The 21,989-nt window shown below is 31.0% G+C and overlaps 1 protein-coding gene across 1 annotated transcript in view; it reads left to right on the forward strand.

The window, feature by feature from the left end:
- Window positions 1-1,859: 1,859 nt before the first annotated feature.
- Window positions 1,860-21,989, forward strand: part of LOC134716552 (QRFP-like peptide receptor) — a 38,491-nt gene continuing 18,361 nt past the window's right edge. The window contains exon 1 of the mRNA XM_063579563.1: window positions 1,860-2,224. Within this exon, the coding sequence (XP_063435633.1) occupies window positions 1,918-2,224 (307 nt within the window). The 5' untranslated portion in view covers window positions 1,860-1,917. The remainder of the gene's footprint in view (window positions 2,225-21,989) is intronic.

A 21,989-nucleotide genomic window follows, 5' to 3' on the forward strand; every position in this document is an offset into this window, starting at 1 on the left:
GTTATGCATTAGTTTTTTTTATTCTCACTTTGCTGAAAATTCCGGGATCTCTGCCTGTACATTTGTACAAGTAAAGCAAGTATCAAAGTGACTAATTACATTTACAATTATGGAAGCAACATGTATATTGCATAGACAATACATAGCAGTTACAATTTACTACAATGCAAGACGGTGCTACTTGTAAACATCAGTCCACAAAAGACTTGATAGTAAAAATAGAGTAAACCGGCGCGTTAGCTTTGCGCAACAAATTTCTACGTTAGCGCAAAACACAATTCACGTTTGCACGAGAAACATATAATATTCATTCGCAATAAGGGCATTATACAGTGGATCGGCAAGTTTGAATGACTTTTTAAAGACTTGTTTTCGTAACTTTAGGAATACATTGGTACGTTTTTTTTTCTGTATGTAGGCATGTGATTGTAGTTTTTTAAGATGCCTATTTTTAAGAATAAAACACATTTCTGTTCATAATTGGTATCTTTTTTTTCTCACAACTTAGGAAGAAAATTATCCTTATAGACTTGTGATTTTGGTGTAATTCCGAAATTTAGGGTTTGATAGACTTACTTATGTTATCTTTTAAATTCATTAATTGATATTGACCGCTGTTACTTGGTATGATTTATAGGTAAGTCATATTTTAAAGTAAACGTTCTATCATATCAAAGAAAGATCATGCCCTCAAAACATTGTCTTTGTTGTTATTGTATTTGGATGATACTGCATCACACATTAACACACATCTCAATTTACTCATATTTCTAATAGTTACTAGTAGCTGTTTTGGCTGTTCAATCATTGAGATGAAAACTAGCCAAGGGTACAATGCTTAAGATGGTATAGATCTGTAATCTAATAAAAGATAATCTAATTGGATCGTATTTTACATGCTAATTACTAATTAAAAACTGCATAATTATCAAAACCAAGAACAACATCTTTTCGATATAAAAAAATGGTAAAATACATTGCACCAATAGTTGAAACATTTTCAAAAGTAGAATAATTATTGACATGTGTTTGCAAAAAGATTCATTGATTATACTACAACATCTATAATGAATATTAATCAGTTTTAATCAATTTCTAAATAAAAAGATAAAGATGAAATTTACGTCAGGACTCACAAAACAAAATATCTTACGAAATCTGATGAATAAATGATTGCTACTTTCGAAGAACTTAAAAAAAAAACTTAATAGTAAAATGCTTTAATGTGTTTTTTCAGTATTGAAATAAATTATTCCCAAAAAAATGTCAGTTCGAAAAATGTTCGTTCATTTTCAACGTTCAAATATTGTGGTACATGTATACCCTGAAACCCTGGGTTTCCCCTTTCCAATAAACGTGTCACCGTCAAAAGTAATGACTGTCTGTAATACACGCCAAAATGATTATCAGAAAGGTCAACCAATTCTATTTGGCACATTTTGGGTTCTGTTTTTCAACATATCTGATTTATGTATGATAAGCATGAATAGTAGTTATGCGAGGATCAAACATGATTTGGTAAAAAAATGCTACAAAATGAGTGTTCCGATTTTAAAGTCAGTCAGTATATTTCATATTGGTACATAGGGTTTGTATCCTATTCATTTAATAACCAACAAAACTATTGCACCTGTTTATTGCCCTTAAGACTTTCAGTTAAATTGATTTATCTTCCTTAAACTCTCTTGTGTTAAAAGGCTGGAGTATCCATGAAATGAAAACATAGGAATCAATAATACGTCGTTCATTTGATGGAAAGATTCCGTATTGTGACGCAACGATATGCTTTTATAAAACCTTACGAATTACTAGCAAAACCAATATGTTGACTGCTTGGAAGTTATATGTTACACCTAGTATGTAAAACAGATAGCTATTTTTTACAAGCATAATTGACATTAAATCTTTAAAATAAACATGGAGGAAACTATTAAAACTTTTGAAACTTTAAACGACACAACTGTCAAAGAAAATGGAACTTATTATCTTCCGCCGTATATATTCTGGTATGTAAGTCTTGCAAATGCTGTTATTTTTATTCTAGGAGTTACAGGAAATATATTTGTATTGACAGTTGTGATAACAAATAAAGCGATGAAAACACATATGAATATATTGTTGTGCAGTCTGTCCGTAGCAGATCTTCTAGTGTTACTAATATGTCAACCAGCTGGAATGATTGAATTCTATGGGAAGGACAGATGGTTTCTTGGTCAAACCTTATGTAAGTTATTTTGTTGATCTATGATATAGTATACAAACTGTGAGAAAGCTCAAGTAAAGACGTTAAAATGAGAATAACAAAAACTACCTTTCTTAAGTTTTTGGGGTGCATACATTTTTTTTAGTTCACCTATATAATATAAAAGTATGTGCTATACACTAAATTGACAACCAAGCTGAACATATGTTTATTAAATATGTCATTACTATATATGTTATTACTCACCACATGTGCTTCGAGTTTATTTACAGCATTTTAAAAATAGTAAGCAATTAAAATGAACTCATCATAGCTACTGATAATTTGTACCCCAGACGCGCGTTTCGTTTACAATAGACTAATAAATTGCACATGAATAAAAAAAAGTTTAAGATATGACACCGATAATATGATAAGACATAGGTTAACATGTCAAATGATATTAGAAAAACGAAAAATGAAGGGGTTATTAAATCATGATGCTTGTTAAATTTGAAAAATTTCTAACAAACTGTATAATTAAGGAATGTATAGATATGAAAATATGGTATGGTTGTTAAACAGTGAACAAATGACACAAACATTAACAGTTGTCAATACATACTTCGACGGAAAATTCAAACCGACAAATAATATTAGACGAAAAATGACAGAGAAACACTTAATCATAGAATGGATATGGAACAGAATAACAGAAAAAAGTGTCAATTTGAAGACTTAATGAAGACAAAGTGATCAAATATATATGTAAAGGGTTAACGAGGCAAATAAAACGAAGAAGAAGAAATGTCAAATTATCTCTCGTTGCAGTTACTTTTAAATATTGGAAGTAAACATGCATTTGGAAAAGGATTGTATAGGCAACTGATTGAGTAAACAAAAATAAATGCTTCATCCACAACTTGTATATTCCAACCTTAATTAAACTAAAATTAACCTCCTCATCTTTTTATTTTCACAAATTCCAACCGTTCAATATTTTTTTTATTTGAAGAAATTGCCATTCAAAGTAAGCTTGTTGAAAATACGGTATCATATTTGCCCGGCATTAGTATATATTCTATCGCTACAGTCCATATAAATGTATGTGAGCGCTTCAATGATTTAATTAAAATGTGTTATCGGGCTGCATCGATGATAAATGTAACAAAACATGCCACTAATTGAAATTGTCTTTTAATTAGACTTGTAGTCGTTAAATAAACAGTATGAAACCGCTCAAAATGTAATGAGGGGATAAATTAATGAGGAAATAATCCATAATGTAAAGACATAACAATACTTGAATTACAAAATAATGTATTTATAATTTTTATCTACGATATGTAACACACTTTTGTACTATATGGTAGCAATTTCTCATCGCATTCAGTACTAGTGATAGAAAAATAATGATACGAACAACGGTAATAAGTCAGAAAACACCTTCAGCCGTCGATGTTGATTTTCACTGTGTCACTATTGGTATTCTACAGTAAACACTTAGAATACCGTTCTGATTATTATGTCATTCAAAACAATGTCTTGATGAATTACAAAAATAAACTAGGAAAAACGGTTACAATGGTGAAACCGATGAAATTAGAATAGTACATTTACATTTGAAAACATTTATGAAACAGTATTTGCAGCTGAACATACGACATAATCATATTAACATGAGTTATTTTTGAAACTTGCATCAAGTATGCATCATTTTCTAAAAGAAAAAAAATTATATGTATCAATGACACTATATCAGTAAATACATACAGAAAAAAACAAAGGCAAATCGCTTTTACTATTGTTTTGCATTAAAAAGTCACTGTGATGTTTGCAACACGATGCAAAATCCTCACTACAAGGTTAAGATGGTATCTGGCATTAAACGGATTCTCTTCACTAGTTGAAAACATATATTAGAAAAATGAAGCACATTTGGCCGGCTTGTGGCTTGAGAAAATCGGGCAGGCGGGCAATAATGGAAACTTGTAATTGATAGGTGTAATCTATTCCTCCTGCAGATTTTAACCCGGATCCCTTCAACTTCACAGAAAGCTTGCACATATATTAAAGTTGTAAACATTCTAACAGGGATTTTTATGATTATCCTTTTACAAATTTTCTCGGACTAGGGAATTTAGTTTTTCCTACGAAATTCACTAAATGATACCAGATGAACAGTATTCAATTCAGACCAATCTTCAAACGTCAAACACACATAACATATATACCTGTCTTCCTATATCTGTTTATTAGAGTTACATCACTGTCGCTGCTGTTTTTCTCATTGTGTTAGATATTTAGGTAAAATATCTACTCCGCTATGGTGTGACATCTTCATTGTAAACATAAGTCACAAATATCCTATTAAGAAATTTTTATTGTGAATGTTTGTGAATCTGTTGTTGGCATTTTGCACTAGAATTTTGAATCTTCAATGCTTCTAAACTTTGTACTATTTTGCTTTATATTTTGTTTTATCTGAGCGTCACTAATGAGTCTTATGTAGACGAAACGCACGTCTAGATTTTTAAATTTTAATACTGGTACCTTTGATCACTATAGTCATTTATTTGTTATGTTGGTTTATACGGCTTCTTTTAACGTATCTAACTTCTTAATTAAGTGTCGTTTACCATGGATAAACTAATTCCAATTTTGAGTTAATTTAATCCGAATAACAATTTACAGATTTTGAGCGTGAATACGAATGGTTGTTAATATAGTCCATTGACATGTTTGTAGATCTTGTTGTTTTAAGCATTTTCCTTGTTTTCGTTTTAGCTTATTTGAATTGCTTTACAATATTAGAAAATTCTGAAATTGAAAACAGCAAGTTATGAAAGCTTGACAATTGTAATGATTTGTTTGGCTCTTATTGCTTCATTCTAAGTTATAAGTTTGTTCTTGTATCCTCTTTTGTGTCGGTGTTTGTTTTAAACGGATATCACTTTTGTGTATCTATCGTCCTTACCAATCTTGTTTTAAATTTCAAATTTACTATTTTCTGTGAGGCATATGGATCTATTTTTAGTAAAATCAATTCCTATAATGTGTAATAGATATTTAAAATTCATTCATTTATGATGTAACTCATGAAGAATTTCACGATTATAACATTTCAATATCATTAATCTAAAAAAATAAACTGAAACACAAAGATGTTAAATATAGGTTAAAGTGACACAGAATGTAGTAACAGTTCCTCTGCTAAGAAAATTGGTACCGTTAATTTTATTACTACCACTAGGTCGATGCCTCTGCTGGTGAACTATGAGTCCCCGAGGGTATCACCAGCCCAGTAGCCAGTACTTTGGTACTGGCAAGAAAATACGGATTTTTTGTGTTATTAAAATTTGCTGTTACAAAATATAAGAAATCATTATAAATTAAGGAATGTATCTCCCTCATGTAAAGCTCTGATACCTTTCACTGATTTGGCTATACTTTTTTTTACCTTTTTAATTATATAAAGCTCTTCATATTTTATATAAGCTTTGGATTTCAAATATTTTGGCCACAAGCATCACTGAAGAGACATGTGTTGTCGAAATGCGCACCTGGTGCAAGACAATTGTTACCGTTAATTTTACTACATAAAACGACTACATAGACCATGCAACCAATGAAGACATATGACTGTATAACATTCATCATATCGGTGTTGCGTCTTATATTTAAAACCATTATGAGATGGATTTATCGAAATCGTAAATTAAAATAATTTTCTATCAGTACACCTGTTAAATCCTGCAGAGGAAAAAGGAAGATGGTACTTAAGGTAGATAAGGTGTCTTCCTCCATTTCGGATATTGAAATACCAGAAAACAAGGTCTATATTTTTTATCAAATGTGCAAATTTTGAGATTAGTAGGTAATTTGTGTGTAAGATTTTTCTTTATAATATAGAAAACGCCATGTTTTATCATATTTATAATTGTATTTTACAAAAAAAACGAATACATTTGTTGGATTCATGTTTTCCAACTTTGCCAAATAAGAGGAGACAACTCCAATGCAAGGGCAGATAATTCAGATAGTGTTTCTTTTACAATAGAATGTGTTAAGAATTTACCCATTTTATTATGTAGCAAGAAAACGAGTCCGGTGACCCCATTTTTTCTTCTTCTTAACTGAAAGAATAATATTGAAGCTATCTTCTCATAATATATCTCAAAATTCTATGGTGTAGTTTTCATTTTATGACCAAAAATTGGATTTTCCATGCATAATCTATACAAAAATTTTGCACAACCTTAGCGTGAAAATAAGTCTAGTGACCCACCCTTTTTATTAATGTTCTTAAACAACCAGGATAGAAACTACATTTTGGCAAATTCTAAGGATTATAATTTAAACACCCCATCTACCTTTATTAGAAAGTGTTAATGTTTTATCAACTTAATCGAACTTCTTTAAAAGATATCAAAAGTATTAAAAAAGAGGAACGAAAGATACCAAAGGGAGAGTGAAACTCATAAATCTAAAACAAACTAACAACGCCATGGCTAAAAATTAAAAAGACAAACAGACAAACAATAGTACATATGAAAACTAAAAAATAAACAACACGAACCCCACCAAAAACTAGGGGTGATCTCAGGTGCCCCGGAAAGGTAAGCAGATCCTGATCCACATGTGGTACCCGTTGTGTTGCTTATGTGATAACAAATGTGGTAAATAGTCTTATTCGGTAGGTCACATTCATGAAAGGTAAGGGAATTGTAGTTACGACGTAAGGAACATATCCGATATCATTTGTGAAACGGTTAACCAACTCGTGATGGCGTCCGTAAAATTTACGAAGGGATGATCTCACTTTCACCATTTGGAACTCTTGGTTTGATAGCTTCATTGTGAGCAGCAACCCTCTATTAAAGTATGATTCGGGAAATAATCTGTAATTTATTAAAAAGAATCTGTTAAAATTTGGATGATTGGATTTTTCACACATCTTGGCACATTATCATGTTTTTTTGCTTACATTTTTGTTAGATATTAAGAATATACTCCATATTAATAGTTTCTTATACATACCATTTTAAAGAGTTTTCTAAATTTCTGTAATGCAATTCGCATGCTACAAAATATTTATTATGGAATATTACTGTTGAAATAACAGATTCGGATAGTAAATACATTGCGGTAATACAAACAAAGATAGTTCATTATAACAAAAATAGAGTGATGTAATACGAGTGCCTATGGAACAACTTTACACAGAAGTCCAATGAGGGGGACGTTATAAATTATAGGCAACCGTACAGCCTACGACAATAAAAACAATCTATACCGTATAGTCATGCTCACTTATCATATGTTTTAACTTGATGAAGATATTTGATCATTAAACGTCTAAAAAATTTATCGACTTCTTCTTATAAATTTGAGTTTAAATATCGTTTTCAGTAAATTCTTAATTGGACAAAGTTTGTGATGTTAGAGTGATATTCTGGTTGGGAATGGGGTTTTGGAGTGTCAATTGAATCTAGTTGTTGTTTTGTAAGTGAGTTTGTTTTCCTTTTTTTGTCAGTGTTTGTTTGTACAAAAATAAGAGATTGAGGTAAATGAAGGAATTTATATAGAAGACTAATTGTTCAGAGAACAGTTGAAGGTCTTTCCATTCGATACGATATATTGTGATGTTAAAAATATTAAAACTCGGTTTGAAATGTAATTTTCTGTATCAAATGATAGCTTATTGTACGTTGAATTAAAAAAAATAAAAGGTTCCTGCACAAGTTTGTTTGAATAAGGGAGATAAGTTGTTCCTTCCAGTGTGAAAAATGCCAATTTTAGTCTCACTTGATAGTTTACTTGATACTGATTACAAAAATATATGGTTCTATGTACTTTTCCAATAAATAAGTAAAACAATTACTACTTTCGCTTTACGGAAGGTCAATTCCAGTTGATTTTCTTCAAGGTTTTATGACTTATAAACCTAATGCACAAATTCCCATAGGTTTATTATGCATGAATTAGAAGCTGACCTTAATATACGTTGTTTTTGTGTGTTAACAAGACATGCAAAATACTCATATTTATGTCGTTTGAAATTTCATTCAAAGGTTACATAAAAGTAGTATCAATATTTGATGGTTTTAGGGCAATTCATGTGCTAATAATTCATATTAAGGTGTCTTAAAACAAACCAATTAGGATAATTTAAAATCACAATACTTGAAAATACAATACATGTCATATTAGATGGGTGGAAGGAAATGCAATTATCGTCAATGTCTGGAATGTGTTGATGTTCTAATTGCACTTTGTTAACGAAGATTGTATAACGTGACGGTACCCAAATTGCACCTATTGTGACAGTTTTTTCAACTACGTATTGTTATGATCAAGACAAACATTTCCATTTTGTGTTTATTTTGTAGCCGTATACTTCTTTCTTATATAGGAACATCAATTTGATTTTCAATTCATATGGAATCATTGAAAAATTGGTCTGAACTAACCTCCAAACCATCAATGATTCTGTAATGAGGAGTACCCAAATTGCATCCATGCTTAAATTTGCATCGTCAAAAGTCGAATAACAGAGCTTTTGTTTACTTTTTTCAAATATTTTGAACAATTGGAAATTTTCCATGCTGACTCTTCATTTTTTTAGAAATGGATACTCGAAACATATTGTATTTGCTTATTTTAAAAATATGACGGTTTGATGACGTCGCATGGCGACGTTTCAGTACATTTTGCTTTTTCAGTAAACACTTCATCTGTTGATAAATACTGTAAACCTTTTGTGTATTATAGCTAAATATATTTACCTATATTGAAAGACGTGTATACTATCGGATCATAAAAATACAACTTGGTTAGTGTCTAGGAAATCTTGTAAGGTCTTGTGAGATTTCAACTGCTATTTTTGCTAAATAGGTGCAATATGGGTACTCGTTGCAGTTTGGGTACCGTTACGTTATATATGAATACAAAATAATTGACAGGCCCATTGGTGGTCTACGTCTGCTTTCTGCTCTTTAGTCGGGCTGATGTCTCTTTGAAATCATTTCCATTCTCATCTTTAAGGGATTTTTAAAGAACAATCATTACAACAAGAAAATTTAAATACATTACATCAAGAAAATTCAAATACATTACATCAAGAAAATTTAAATACATTACATTGTTTTTATAACAAATAACATCAGATATACAAATAAGACATGATCAAATTATCAATGACCGTATGAAAAATCAGTTGTAAGCGAAACGTCAAACACACTATATTGAATATTCAGTTAGCTTTGTACATCTATCTAAAAAAAGCATTTATTGAAAGATTATTACTTTCATATGGATTATTTACTCATAGTTATGTAAGAGGCTAGCACAACTATAAGAAAAAAAAGTAACATGCTATTACCGGCTGTCATAATCAAATACTATATAGAGTCGACAAATACCGCTACAGAAATAGAAGTTGAGACATTATACAAGCTCAAAGTTAACGAGGCGTCGTTATGGAAGGTAACTGTGTACGAGTGATCACATAGAGAGTGCATAAGGTTCACATGGCGATATTTGGATGCAAATGATGAAAAAACAAACTTCTTTTTAAAAATAATATCTAACGACATTGCCTTTCATCTAGAGTCTGCGTAGTTAAACATAGAACCGTTCAAATTAATCGTAACGGGTCATTAGTTTACATAAGTGTGCAACAAAATTATATTTTACGAAGAGATTCAATGTATATAGCAAAACAAAAAATATAAGTGTTTTCACAAAATACCTAACAAATGCGCATTTTTGTTAAATGTTTGGAAGATTTCTTCCACCTTTGGCTATAGTTCGTGTTGCATTTGTTGAACAATTAAATTATGATGCTTTGCATTTGCTCCATTATATATATATATGGTATTATATTTTTTTTATTATTATGATTAAAAGAGGGACGAAAGATACTAGAGGGACTGTCAAACTCATTAATCGAAAAATAAACTGACAACGTCATGGCTTAAAACGAAAAAGACAAACAGACAAACAATTATAGTACATGACACATGACACAACATAGAAAACTAAAGAATAAGCAACACGAACTTCACCAAAAACTAGGGGTAATTTCAGGTGCTCCTGAAAGGTTAGCAGATCCTGCTCCACATGTGGCACCCGTCGTGTAGTTTATGTGATAACAATTCCGGTATATAGTATAAATCGTTAGGTCACATTCATGAATTGATTCGAAAGGGAAGGAGATTGTAGTTACAACGTAAGGAACATATCCGATATCATTTGTGAAACGGTTATTCCATTACGGTCAATCAACTCGTGATGGCGTCCGTAAAATTTACGAAGGAATGATTTTAACTTCACCATTTGGAACTTTTGGCTTCTTAAACTTACATCATGGATGATATACGCTGTACATACTTTATTGATAAAATACACCTACTCACGGGGAGGCAGAATAAGACATTTTGGAATGGTATGTTTATTGCATATTAAGTTCCGCATGATACGATCACAATCTAAAGTCTCTTTTCACTCTCTGGGTTAATCTGAGTAATATAAAAATCTAAATTTTATCAGATCGTTTTTGTTGAAATAATTTGGCGCAAATGAAAAAAACATGATAGTCAGTTGCGATGTAAATATGCTGGTTCCCAATCATTGCCATATCAACCTTTAAGTCTGTTTGAATTTCTCAACCAGAAATGTCAATTAAAAGAAACTATAAACAGCTGTCATACAAATGGGAGGTTTACCTAGATATAAAATCATGTTTAATCAACTGTTTTCTTCAAAAATGTCTGAGCTGATTAGTCAGGACAAAGACAATCGGTTTCAACTTGTTCTGTTGGTTGATAGCGCTTAATTTTGTCAGTTGTGTTGAACATCCCTTTTTGAATTTGCCGCGGAGTTTGGTATTTCTTATACTTTTTCTTTTATTACTACTGAATATCAATCGACTTTGTTATTTAGTATAGTTTTTCTAAGAAGGAAAAGGTTGCACTGTCAAACATTTAACATTCATATAATTATTGTAAATATATATAATAAGATAACGAAAAGAAAAAAAAATGGTCGATACGCATTATCATGAATATAGGCAAAAGAAGTATACCGCTGTTTAACAGGCATCAATCTATACGACGAACATCCGGATTATAAATTTAAACCGGTGTAGCACATAAAATGTAAGAGGAAAATAACGGACCAACAGGAACACTGACTTTCGACAACAAACATCAAAACAAACGTTAACATACATGAAAGCTAAGTATTTGAGAACAACTCCCATACTTGGTACAAGTCATTTTAAGAAAAAAAGTGGCTTGATTTTGATTGCAAGGCTAGTCTAATGTCATATTTGCCCAAAACTCTCAAGCTTATGCAATTCACCAAAACTATCACGCGGCTTTTTCTGCTATACTTGTGTTATTGAAATGAAAATGAAGGATGACAATAATAGGACTATCAATAGCTTAAAGCAAATAAGACAGGAAAATAACAACAACGACATATACAAACAATTCAAGACCAACACAGAATTTAACAAGATTCCTACAAGAGCAATATTCAAGTAATGGACAAAGGGTTGTATTGCAGATTAATGGTCAGCATATATACCATGCATTTCTAGACGTTTACAAATAAACCTGATGTTGATGTATGTGTCCAACAGTAATATACCGATATTCAAAACTCATAAATCGAGAGGAAAATAGGGAAAAATCCGGGTCACAAACCAAAACCGAGGAAAACGCATTAATATAAGAGAAGAACGACGACACAACATTCAAATGTAACATACACAGAAACAAAATAAACATTAGAAAAAATTCGATGAGAATAACAAATATAACTTCATAACTAAATACATGAATTTAAGATAAAAAAAAAGTACCGTGACACGTCTTATAAAAATGTGAATTCACACTCAAATATAAGAGAAAACAAACGACACAAAAGAAACACAACGTTAAAATGTAACACACACATAAACGAACTATATTATAACAATGACCATGAGAAAAAATAGAATGTTGCATGTGTTTTTGTGGCATACCAAACCTCCCGCTTTAATGGCCTTGTTAACTATAACATTAAAAATAACATCAATACATTACAAGACTACAATACAAATAAATAGGAGAATATATTGGATAGTACTGAGGGCCAAAAGTTCCAAAAAGTTGTGCCGAAAAGGGCTTGGGTTTTCTGTTTGGGATAAGAAGATCCTTATTATTTAGAATACTTTATACTTTTGCAAACAGTAAATTTTATAAAATGACTATATAAAAAATATACATGATAAAACTGAGGTATTAACTAATTACAGAAAACAACCGGATACATTACATAATCCAACACAAAGAATATACACACCCGAGTTAGTCTAGATTTCAATGCATTAAGTGACGTCTCGTTTGAAATTGTAAAAAAGGACCCAAAAAATGACGAATGGTTTGAATATGAAACCTGCTTTTAACTAAATCGAAACACTGATCTTAAATTTGAGTTTTGTAGTTCAAAAGGCAACATATGTGATCCTCACCGAAAACATATATCTCCTTTAGAGCCGACTAGTCTTTGCTTTTACTCATACACCAAACGGACCAAAGAGAACAACAGCATATACTATTTATCATGGTATTGGGTTGACTTGTCTGATGATTGAAACCACAATCTTCCGCATTCAAGGTGATAAATACTAACGCGAGAAATTTTAAGTATAAGAATCAAGAAATCTTTTCTCTCTGCAACTTTAAGTGATATAATTTTAAAAGATTATTTACATGGTTTCAGAATTATTTCCAAAAGCGATAACGAGAGATTTTCGAAAATGATTGTAAAATGGTGTGTTCACCACAAACAAAGCGAACAAGTTACTATTTTTGCAGTATGTAACTTTAAATATACACCATAGAAATTAACCGAATGACTTTACAGGATTATGTAAGTGCATGAACAGATATTTCACTGCCCCATACATGACAACATCCATACTTAACATGACATTTGCAGATCTTAACATTAATCAACCGTATCAAAGAAAACGCCACGAATATATAATTATGTTTAATATCAAATTCGGAAATACTGTGTTTGGATTAGTTCCATGCTCTCCTGAAATACACTTGTCACTCAATTATTTTGCTCAGTCGGTTCTTTGTTTGTATGAATATAGAGAGTTATTTATATTTGATCATTTATCTACACGAGCTGACTTCAGAATACTAATGCAGGCACTTTCTTCAATTAATAAAACATTCTCTAACGATGTAATTTGATAACGGAACAAAGACTGGCAAACACGACAAATAATGCTTTTGAAGGTTTGACCAATCTTATCTGATTAAATTACTAAATTGACCATCATTATCTAACGCAGTATTATAATGAACACAGAGTGTCTCTTCTACTCAAGGCTGTTTGTTTTCCAGTCGTAACCCCATCGCATGAAATACAGTAAGTTTAGATTTTACAAAACAATTCAACAGTCAATGTATAACGGACAACCTGCATAAGATTTTAAAAATCACATATAAAATTATTTTTTCCGAATTTCATCGCTGAGCTAATTCCTGGTACTAGTTCTATTTCCTTTTATGAAATCAAAAACTGTACGAAATTTGCTATTGCTCCTCAAATTATTTTCAATTATCAACTTAATAATATATATTGTATCATTTTGTAAAATTGTTATATTAGCATAATTAAAGGTCATTCGGTATAGTTTTGATAACGAGAAGTTGCATACAAGCTTTTTTCACTCGTTTAATATTTTTTTCAATTCAGGTGCTACGTTTAGAAACAAATTTGATCGAAAGTTTATTTTTTTACTCAAAATTTTAGAATCTTGTGGGTAATGTTATGTGACTGTCTACCAAATAAGAAACAAAACAACCAGGTTGAACCAAATATGTCCTAAATAAGGTAATGCCTGTACAAGTAAGGAATAAGCCAGTTGTTTTCCATTTGTTTGAGGAGTATAAGCTTTAGATTGTGCTACATGTACTTGATCAGGTATTTGTCGTTTAACCTTTACCTTGGAGCTCAGTATTTGGAATTTTTTAAAACTTTTTCTTACACATTTCTGCGCTTTGGAAAGACCCGCCCAAATTCATTTGTTCAAAAGAGTATCACAAACATATTTGTGAGAAATTTTTGAGTATTTTCATTCCTTAATCATAATGTTAAACAATTCTTTAAAGAGGAAAATTGCGAAAGGAAATAAGGAATGTTTCAAAGAGCATAAAAACAGCCGTAGGTCGCCAATGGTTCTTCAATACAGCGATAAAATCCCGCACCCAGAGGCGTGATCCAGATGGCCCCTATTAATTCACTAAATTGATGTTAGTAAACATTATTGAATATGCCGTCGAACAAAAACAATATCATTTAGAATATGTACAAATAATTTCGTACACAATAAAGGACCAAATACCATTTTAACAAAGATGAATACACGCTTTTACCTTTATGATTAAAATCAGCCGATGTCAGTTTGACGTCGAGTAAAATAACATTTTACGTTAACGTTGAGTTGGCATAACTTCCAGTGTAACTGTATCGTGAATTGTTGTATTTTAATTATATTGACGTTGAAATTTTAAAAAGGAAAGATTATCGGTGGTTGTTAAGTGTATATGATATCAAGTGTGCTTACGTTTCAGTATCTGTTCTAGTTTCAGTCATGTTTGTATTGTTATTTCTTATTATCTGTTAGGTAAAAGTTTATGTTCTGTACTTATTACTGTTTTTGTGTAAGCTGTATGATTGCAAGAACCTGTTAGTGTCAATACATACAACATCGCCTTATACACAGTTTTAACTTAACTGCATCGAGTCTCTGGAATACGTATCTGGTATTCTTAGTTATACTTTGTTTTTGTATAAGCGTTTTGTTGATTATCTATTCTCCACCAGGGGCGTCCTATTATAGATGCTCTAAGAAATTTCAATATGTAACGTCTAAACTAATATTCGATTGATATATAGATTTGTCCCTTTTCATAATGTGCTATTTAATAACAATTGAAAGTCTTAGTTAATACATTTATATAAACGAATGAATACAGCATGGCTTTCAAAACTGTAATATTTTATGGTGATGACTGACCGGTGTACGGATTAGGCTAACGTAGACTATAATATACATCAGGGATTTGAGCGTGCGTTTTAATTACCTTGCATTTTCCTTATCACAGACACAGTTGTCATTGATTCCCCAATGATTTAATAGATGGTTGCCTTGATTTACAAAGTTAATAGAAAAAAAAAGCCGATTGGCTAACAACACTGAATGCTCAAATCAGATGACAAGGTTATCTCCAAGAGAAAGGATAGTAAAACTGATTATACGAACAATCAACAGATTCTTCATTAAAAGACACTGAAAGAAAGACACCCATCAAATAAAAACACTTAGCGTGGATTGCCTGACTTTGTAGACTAGTTAACCCTGCCTGTATGTTTAATTAAACCGTATAGTGTAAAAAAAAATGCACACCTAAAACATGCACAATGTTCATAAAACATACACAGCTCTTAGTCTATTTACTTGAGGCTTAACTTTTTCAGTGTAACTTTATCAAATAATATATGTTTAAGAGCTAGAAAATTTGTGCTGGTAAAAAATGTCAAAGAAATATTTTGATATATATCATAAGTGAAATTTTGAATGATTACACACAATCAGATGTATATAAGATGTATTTGACACAGATGTTTTAAAATCTTCGGTTTCTAATTGTAGTCATCTTCTGAGACTTGCATAATAAGGCCTTTCAATTGGTTTGATTCTAATGGACTTGATTCATCTTACTTTGACAAAACATTTGTAAAGTGTCTTTGTCGAGCTATATAAGCATACTATCGTTAATGCATTTTCTAATACTCAAATTAATTGTCGGTGTTTTAATATATATGTGTTACTGTAAATGTTCATTAATCTATTGCAGTAAATTATCTAGTCTTTAACAGGCAAGTCATTTTTCCAATAGACTGTTATTCTGGTACCTTATACGTTAGATAACAAGATAATGGGCACATTAATTTTGATTATGATAAATGATGTTCGGACTAAATTTCTATGACACAGAAATCCATGAACTATTGCATGTGAAGTTTTAATTCCCTAAGGTTATCACCAGATCAGTAGTCAGCACTTCTTATTTGACCTGAGTTATCTTGATATGATCATAATTATAATTTAACTATTAACAAAACTTTGAATTTTTGAAATACTAACGCTTTTCTAAAATTCCACAACTTTTTGGAATTTTGGATACTCAATGCTCTTCAACTTTGTACTTGTTTAGGTTTATGAATATTTTTGATTTGAGCGTCACTGATGAGTCTTATGTAGACGAAACGCGCGTCTAGCGTACTAAATTATAATCCTGGTACCTTTGATAACTATTTACACCACTTGGTCGATGTCACTGCTGGTGAACGTTTCGTCCCCGAGGGTATCACCAGCCCAGTAGTCAATACTTCGGTGTTGACCTGGAAATCAATAATGTGGTCATTTTTATAAATTTCCTGTATACAAAAACTTAAAACTTTTGAAAAGCTCAGGATTTTCATATCCCAGACATAGATTACCTTTGCCGTATTTGGCACAACTTTTTTTAATTTTGGATCCTCAACGCTCTTCAACATTGTACTTGTTTGGGTTTACAAATATTTTTGATTTGAGCGTCACTGATGAGTCTTATGTAGACGAAACGTGCGTCTGACGTACTAAATTATAATCCTGGTACCTTTGATAACTATTCTATCTCATGAATATATTGCCTTAGCTGTATTTAGCAAAACTTTCAGGAATCTTTGTTCATCAATGCTTTCAACTGCGTACTTGATTTGGCCTTTTAAACATTTCTTGATACGAGCGTCACTGGTGAGTCTTTTGTAGACGAAATGCCCGTCTGACGTAAATATAAGATTTCAATCCTGTTACATATGATTCATCAAGAGAAACATATTGCAAATAGTCATGGTCTTATAAAAGATAATAATCATTGTATTAGTTTCAACACATTCAAGGGTCAATTATTGGTTATATAAAAAATGTTTGTTTCTGTTTCAAAGATTACAATTTTAAATCATATTCAAGAAATAAGCTATTGTCCAAAAGCAAACCAGTTAATTGAACAATATTATAGCTGCATGTATTTGTACTAAATTTCTGAACACATCCATGTACCGACTACTAGCGGTTCCGCTTCTGTAAATTTAGACAATTTTCCATAGATATTCATTTTGTGACTAAAGCTGTGCAATTTGTATTGTGATTTCTCGTACACAATATTTATATCCAAGAATGGAAATTTGATACGCACTACTACTTTTCAAAATGCAAATGTCAATGCAGCATATTTCAAAATGGAACAAACTTCTGAGAGTTCAAACGCAAACACATAAAACGTATCGATAACAACTGTCAAACTCCTGACTTGGTACAGGCATTATTGTTTTAAGTATGAGTTTGACCCAATCGCGATCAAATGAGCTCCAACGAAAAAGACGTAAGCTGAAATAAACTGTACCTTCGCATGAAGTTATAAGATTACAAGTTAAAGGATTGGCTCGTCATCTTTGATATGTATAAGAAGATTACCATTAAATATATCTTTAGAATAGATATCATTCAGGTTACGATTAGTCGAAAAAAATCATATTAGTTATAGAGCGTTAAAATGCACACATTATTGACAACGTAAATAAATTGTATGTGTACAATAAATAGGTAAGAATATGACAAATATAACAATATCAGTTTTCTAGAAATAAAACTTGTCTAAAATGATTTTCTACTGAATGTTACAGGAAACAGAGTAACAACTAATATGTCTGCTGTTTAGAATGATGCATCAGTATGACCAATAATGCACACAGACAATTTTAGATTACAATTGTGCATGCTAACTGTTAATATTTCAAGTATTGCTACTTCGTTTTTGTTTATAAACAATAAATATTTTCAAAAATTGTTTATTTATTTGAAGACAAATCCATTTCTCATATTTAAGGTAAAATTCACATTCACATTCATTTTAATCCTTAACCATAGCATACAGTTTTTCAAATTGATCGTCCTGGAATTTCAATAGCTAATTACAATCACTTGAAATTGATTACAAAAAGCAGATATTTTACACATTCCAAGGATGTGTTGTTTCCATTTACATTTTAAGACTTGGTTAACGAAATTTAAACTTCTACTTTGGTCTTTATCATATCAGATGTTACAATAATCAACATTGTTTTTTAGTTTAATGAAATATCACCTTTCAACTACTGTGCCACAATTTTGGACATTTGCATTGTAATTGACAACAATTGTCATCTTCGCACAATTATCAATGACAAACGAGACAATTGAAACGATTAAACCATAACACTGCCTATCCTAAATAGCAGTACATTTTTGCATAAAAATGTTACTCGCGTATGATTACATTGCTTCTATCCATTCTATGTGCAAGTGCTTGCAAAAAATAGTCGGAGAGTATCAAACCTAATAAATTATTATTCAGTGTCCATTTCACCAATAATACAGGTTATTCCCGAGATGCTAACGTTGGGTATCTTTTCATTTCACCGTTATTGGTCTTCGAGATATTATATTTATATTGGTAGTATGACTTTTGACATGTCTTGTTATTCATGTATCTTTATATCGGGGTTTCACCTTAAAACATCATGGTGTGGTCTTGACTTGCGATTCGGACACCAGAGTTTTTAAACAATGCTATTTCTATTTTGGTTGACCTTTGCATTTATATTTCAAAAAATCTTCTCTTAATCAAGAAAGTGTATACTAAAATTGGAATGTAAATAGAAGAAGAATGCGTTTTTTGATGACGAACGTCTGGTTGGCGAGTTTCGTTGATTTATACGATACTTGTATGAATGTCTAAGTAAGTAGTGATGTGATTTGCACTGTTGTCAAGTATCATTGAAATTGATATCTATTGCGATTTCTCATACAATTTTGTCAAGATTACGGAACTATAAACGACGGCCAGACAAGTAGAAGGTTTTGTTTCCTTTTCAATCGGAAAATGCATCTACCAAGTGAAGTGAATGGCAGGTGATTATCACTTGTTTCATTGACTAATAACGCTTTCGTCTTTTGTGCATTTGTCTAGAAATTCTGTTTTTTTAGCACAATTTTGATACTTTTGATCATTCATTTACAATGAAATATGTTCTTTTTTTCTCATTGACTATAAATATTGTTGTATTTTGCAATGTTGCGCCGGTAATCTTAACATAATAATCTTAATCAATCATCTTTAAAATGAACAATCATTATGACCAAATAAATATTTGTTTTTGAACACACAATCTTATTAAATACACAAGAACTGTCACCCGAATAAAAATGCTGTCAATTGCTTCAATGCATGAAAATAAAATAAACTATAAAATGGCCTATCAAAAACAATAAGAAATAAGTCTACGCCAAGAACAAGAATACCAAGGGTCATATCAAATACCTAAAGAACATACCAATATCAGATATGAATCAAGGGCAAGAAAAGAGAATAACTACAGTAAATCATACAGATTTTAAAGGCATAACCCAACTATTGCATTATTCAACTCATAAATCAATTAATTAATTGCAGTTCTGATTAACGTACGAGAATATATTGATATGGTGTGAATATGAACTATGCTTTTGATAAGAACGACACACTTAATAGGTATTTAAAAATTCTAGTTTACAAGATAACACATGTAAGCCTGTTCGAAAACATACTTCTCACTCCGAGCTGACCATTATGTTTTTACTCATAAATCGACTAGATTTAATAGAAAGCCGCATTTACCTAGTATTTTAATATAATTTGATTGATTCAGATCGAGATCGCAACCACCATCTCCCGCATTCAATGTGATCAACACTAACGCGAGACAGCGAAGTATCAGAGTAAAATATCTTAGTGATTTTAAGTATTGAAGGTTGGTTATTTGGTTTCAGAGTGATTCAAACATGCTATAATCGATCTATCTGTTTGGTATCTTTTGCCCATCCTTTATGAATCTTTAGATATGAATTTGCTTTTAAAAATGAAGTAAAAATGTTAATGTGGTTTCAGAGCGATTTCAAAATGCTACATTCAATCTATCAGTGTGTTATCTTTTGACCCTCCCTTATGAATCTTTAGATATTGATTTTCTTTTTAAATGAAGTAAACATGTTAAAGAGTTGATGACATCACAAGCATATACAAAAAAATAGAAATCACCAAATTTACAAAATATGATTATGCGTAAGTTATATTTTCATAGCTGTAGGGAATATAAAAGGTAAGAATGATGTATCGTCAACATTGGGATGAATCTAGGCGCAACACAAGACAACTTATATGCATTACATGGTATTTACAATAATTATCATAAAAAACGATAATAGACAACGTCATAAAGACCATAAAAATTTAAATGTAATAATTGTGTTTAAAAAAGAAAATAAAGCATAATGAAAATAGGGTTAGCAATGAACATTTATAGGTTCAGTGCTATTATCTCCTGAAAATAAAATATTAATATACTAAAGATTGAAAAAAGTTTTTAATAGAAAATCCCTAAGCAAATGTCAAATCCAAAAGTTCAAACAAATCAAACGAATGATTAACAACTGTCATACTCTTGACTCAGTACAGACATTTTCTATCTAAAAAGAATTTTCATTTTTTTTTTTATTTTAGCTTAACCTCTCTCATCTAAACCTGTCAGTATCACTTCTTTACACATCTCCTTATATATCGTTGTATGTTGGCAAACTCTATGGAATGACTGAACTACTTATCTTAAGTAATAGGAATATGTCTTTTAGCATTTTGTTGATAATGTATTCCCCTTTAGATACAACCTTTTATTAATCCACTTACTAAATACCAATTTCTACCGTCCAAAGTAATATTAGATTTGCATATTGAGGTTTCCTCTTTCATTATGCGAAATTTCATTACAAAAGATCTTTATGAATATGTTGTACATCATCGAGAGAATGACACTCATGATCAGTAAATGAGATAACAAGAATAAAAAAAACTAATTTAACAGTACAAAAGGTTATAGGAGCAACCAACAGATGATTCTTGAATGGGATAAAGAAATAAGACGCACACCAAAAAACCCTACTCAATTTACTAAATCCACACATAGCTTCTGTTTTCTATATTAAAAGTTATATTTTGTTTTTATTATATTGTAATGTAACTTTGACGATGATAATGAGTTTGTAGTCAGCACTTTTGTATTGACTAAAAGATATTAAGGATTTGTTATATTCTGTAAATTAACTGTTTATGAAATTTGTAATTATTTAAAAAACAAAGCTTTTAACCCCACAGGCTAACATTGATTAAGCTGCGTTTGTATTTGTTTGGCTTTATAAATATTTTGATATGAGCGTCACTGATGAGTCTTATGAAGACGAAACGCACGTCTGGCGTACTAAATTATAATCCTGGTACGTTTCATAACTATTTGAGAATTTGTTTTGGAATTTTAGGTTTGTTATTGTGTGTAGCTTTGTATTTGCATTGAACTTCAAAATGGTATTTTATGTAGACAAACGCGATCATGATGTTCGTACCAATTTATAAGCATAGTATTGTCTATGCATTAAACGTTAATCAATTGTCCTTGTAAAGGTGTACAGTGTAGTTGTTGTTTTTGTTTATTTATCAAACAATAAAATATCAAGAAGATTATATTGCCAAAAGCATGTTATGTATACCTTCAACAACTAATGTACATACTGTACACCTTTACAAGCACAATAGACCACTTTCGAGTTCATCCGTCACCGGCA

Source organism: Mytilus trossulus, chromosome 4, assembly GCF_036588685.1.
Source record: "Mytilus trossulus isolate FHL-02 chromosome 4, PNRI_Mtr1.1.1.hap1, whole genome shotgun sequence".
Classification (NCBI taxonomy): domain Eukaryota; kingdom Metazoa; phylum Mollusca; class Bivalvia; order Mytilida; family Mytilidae; genus Mytilus; species Mytilus trossulus.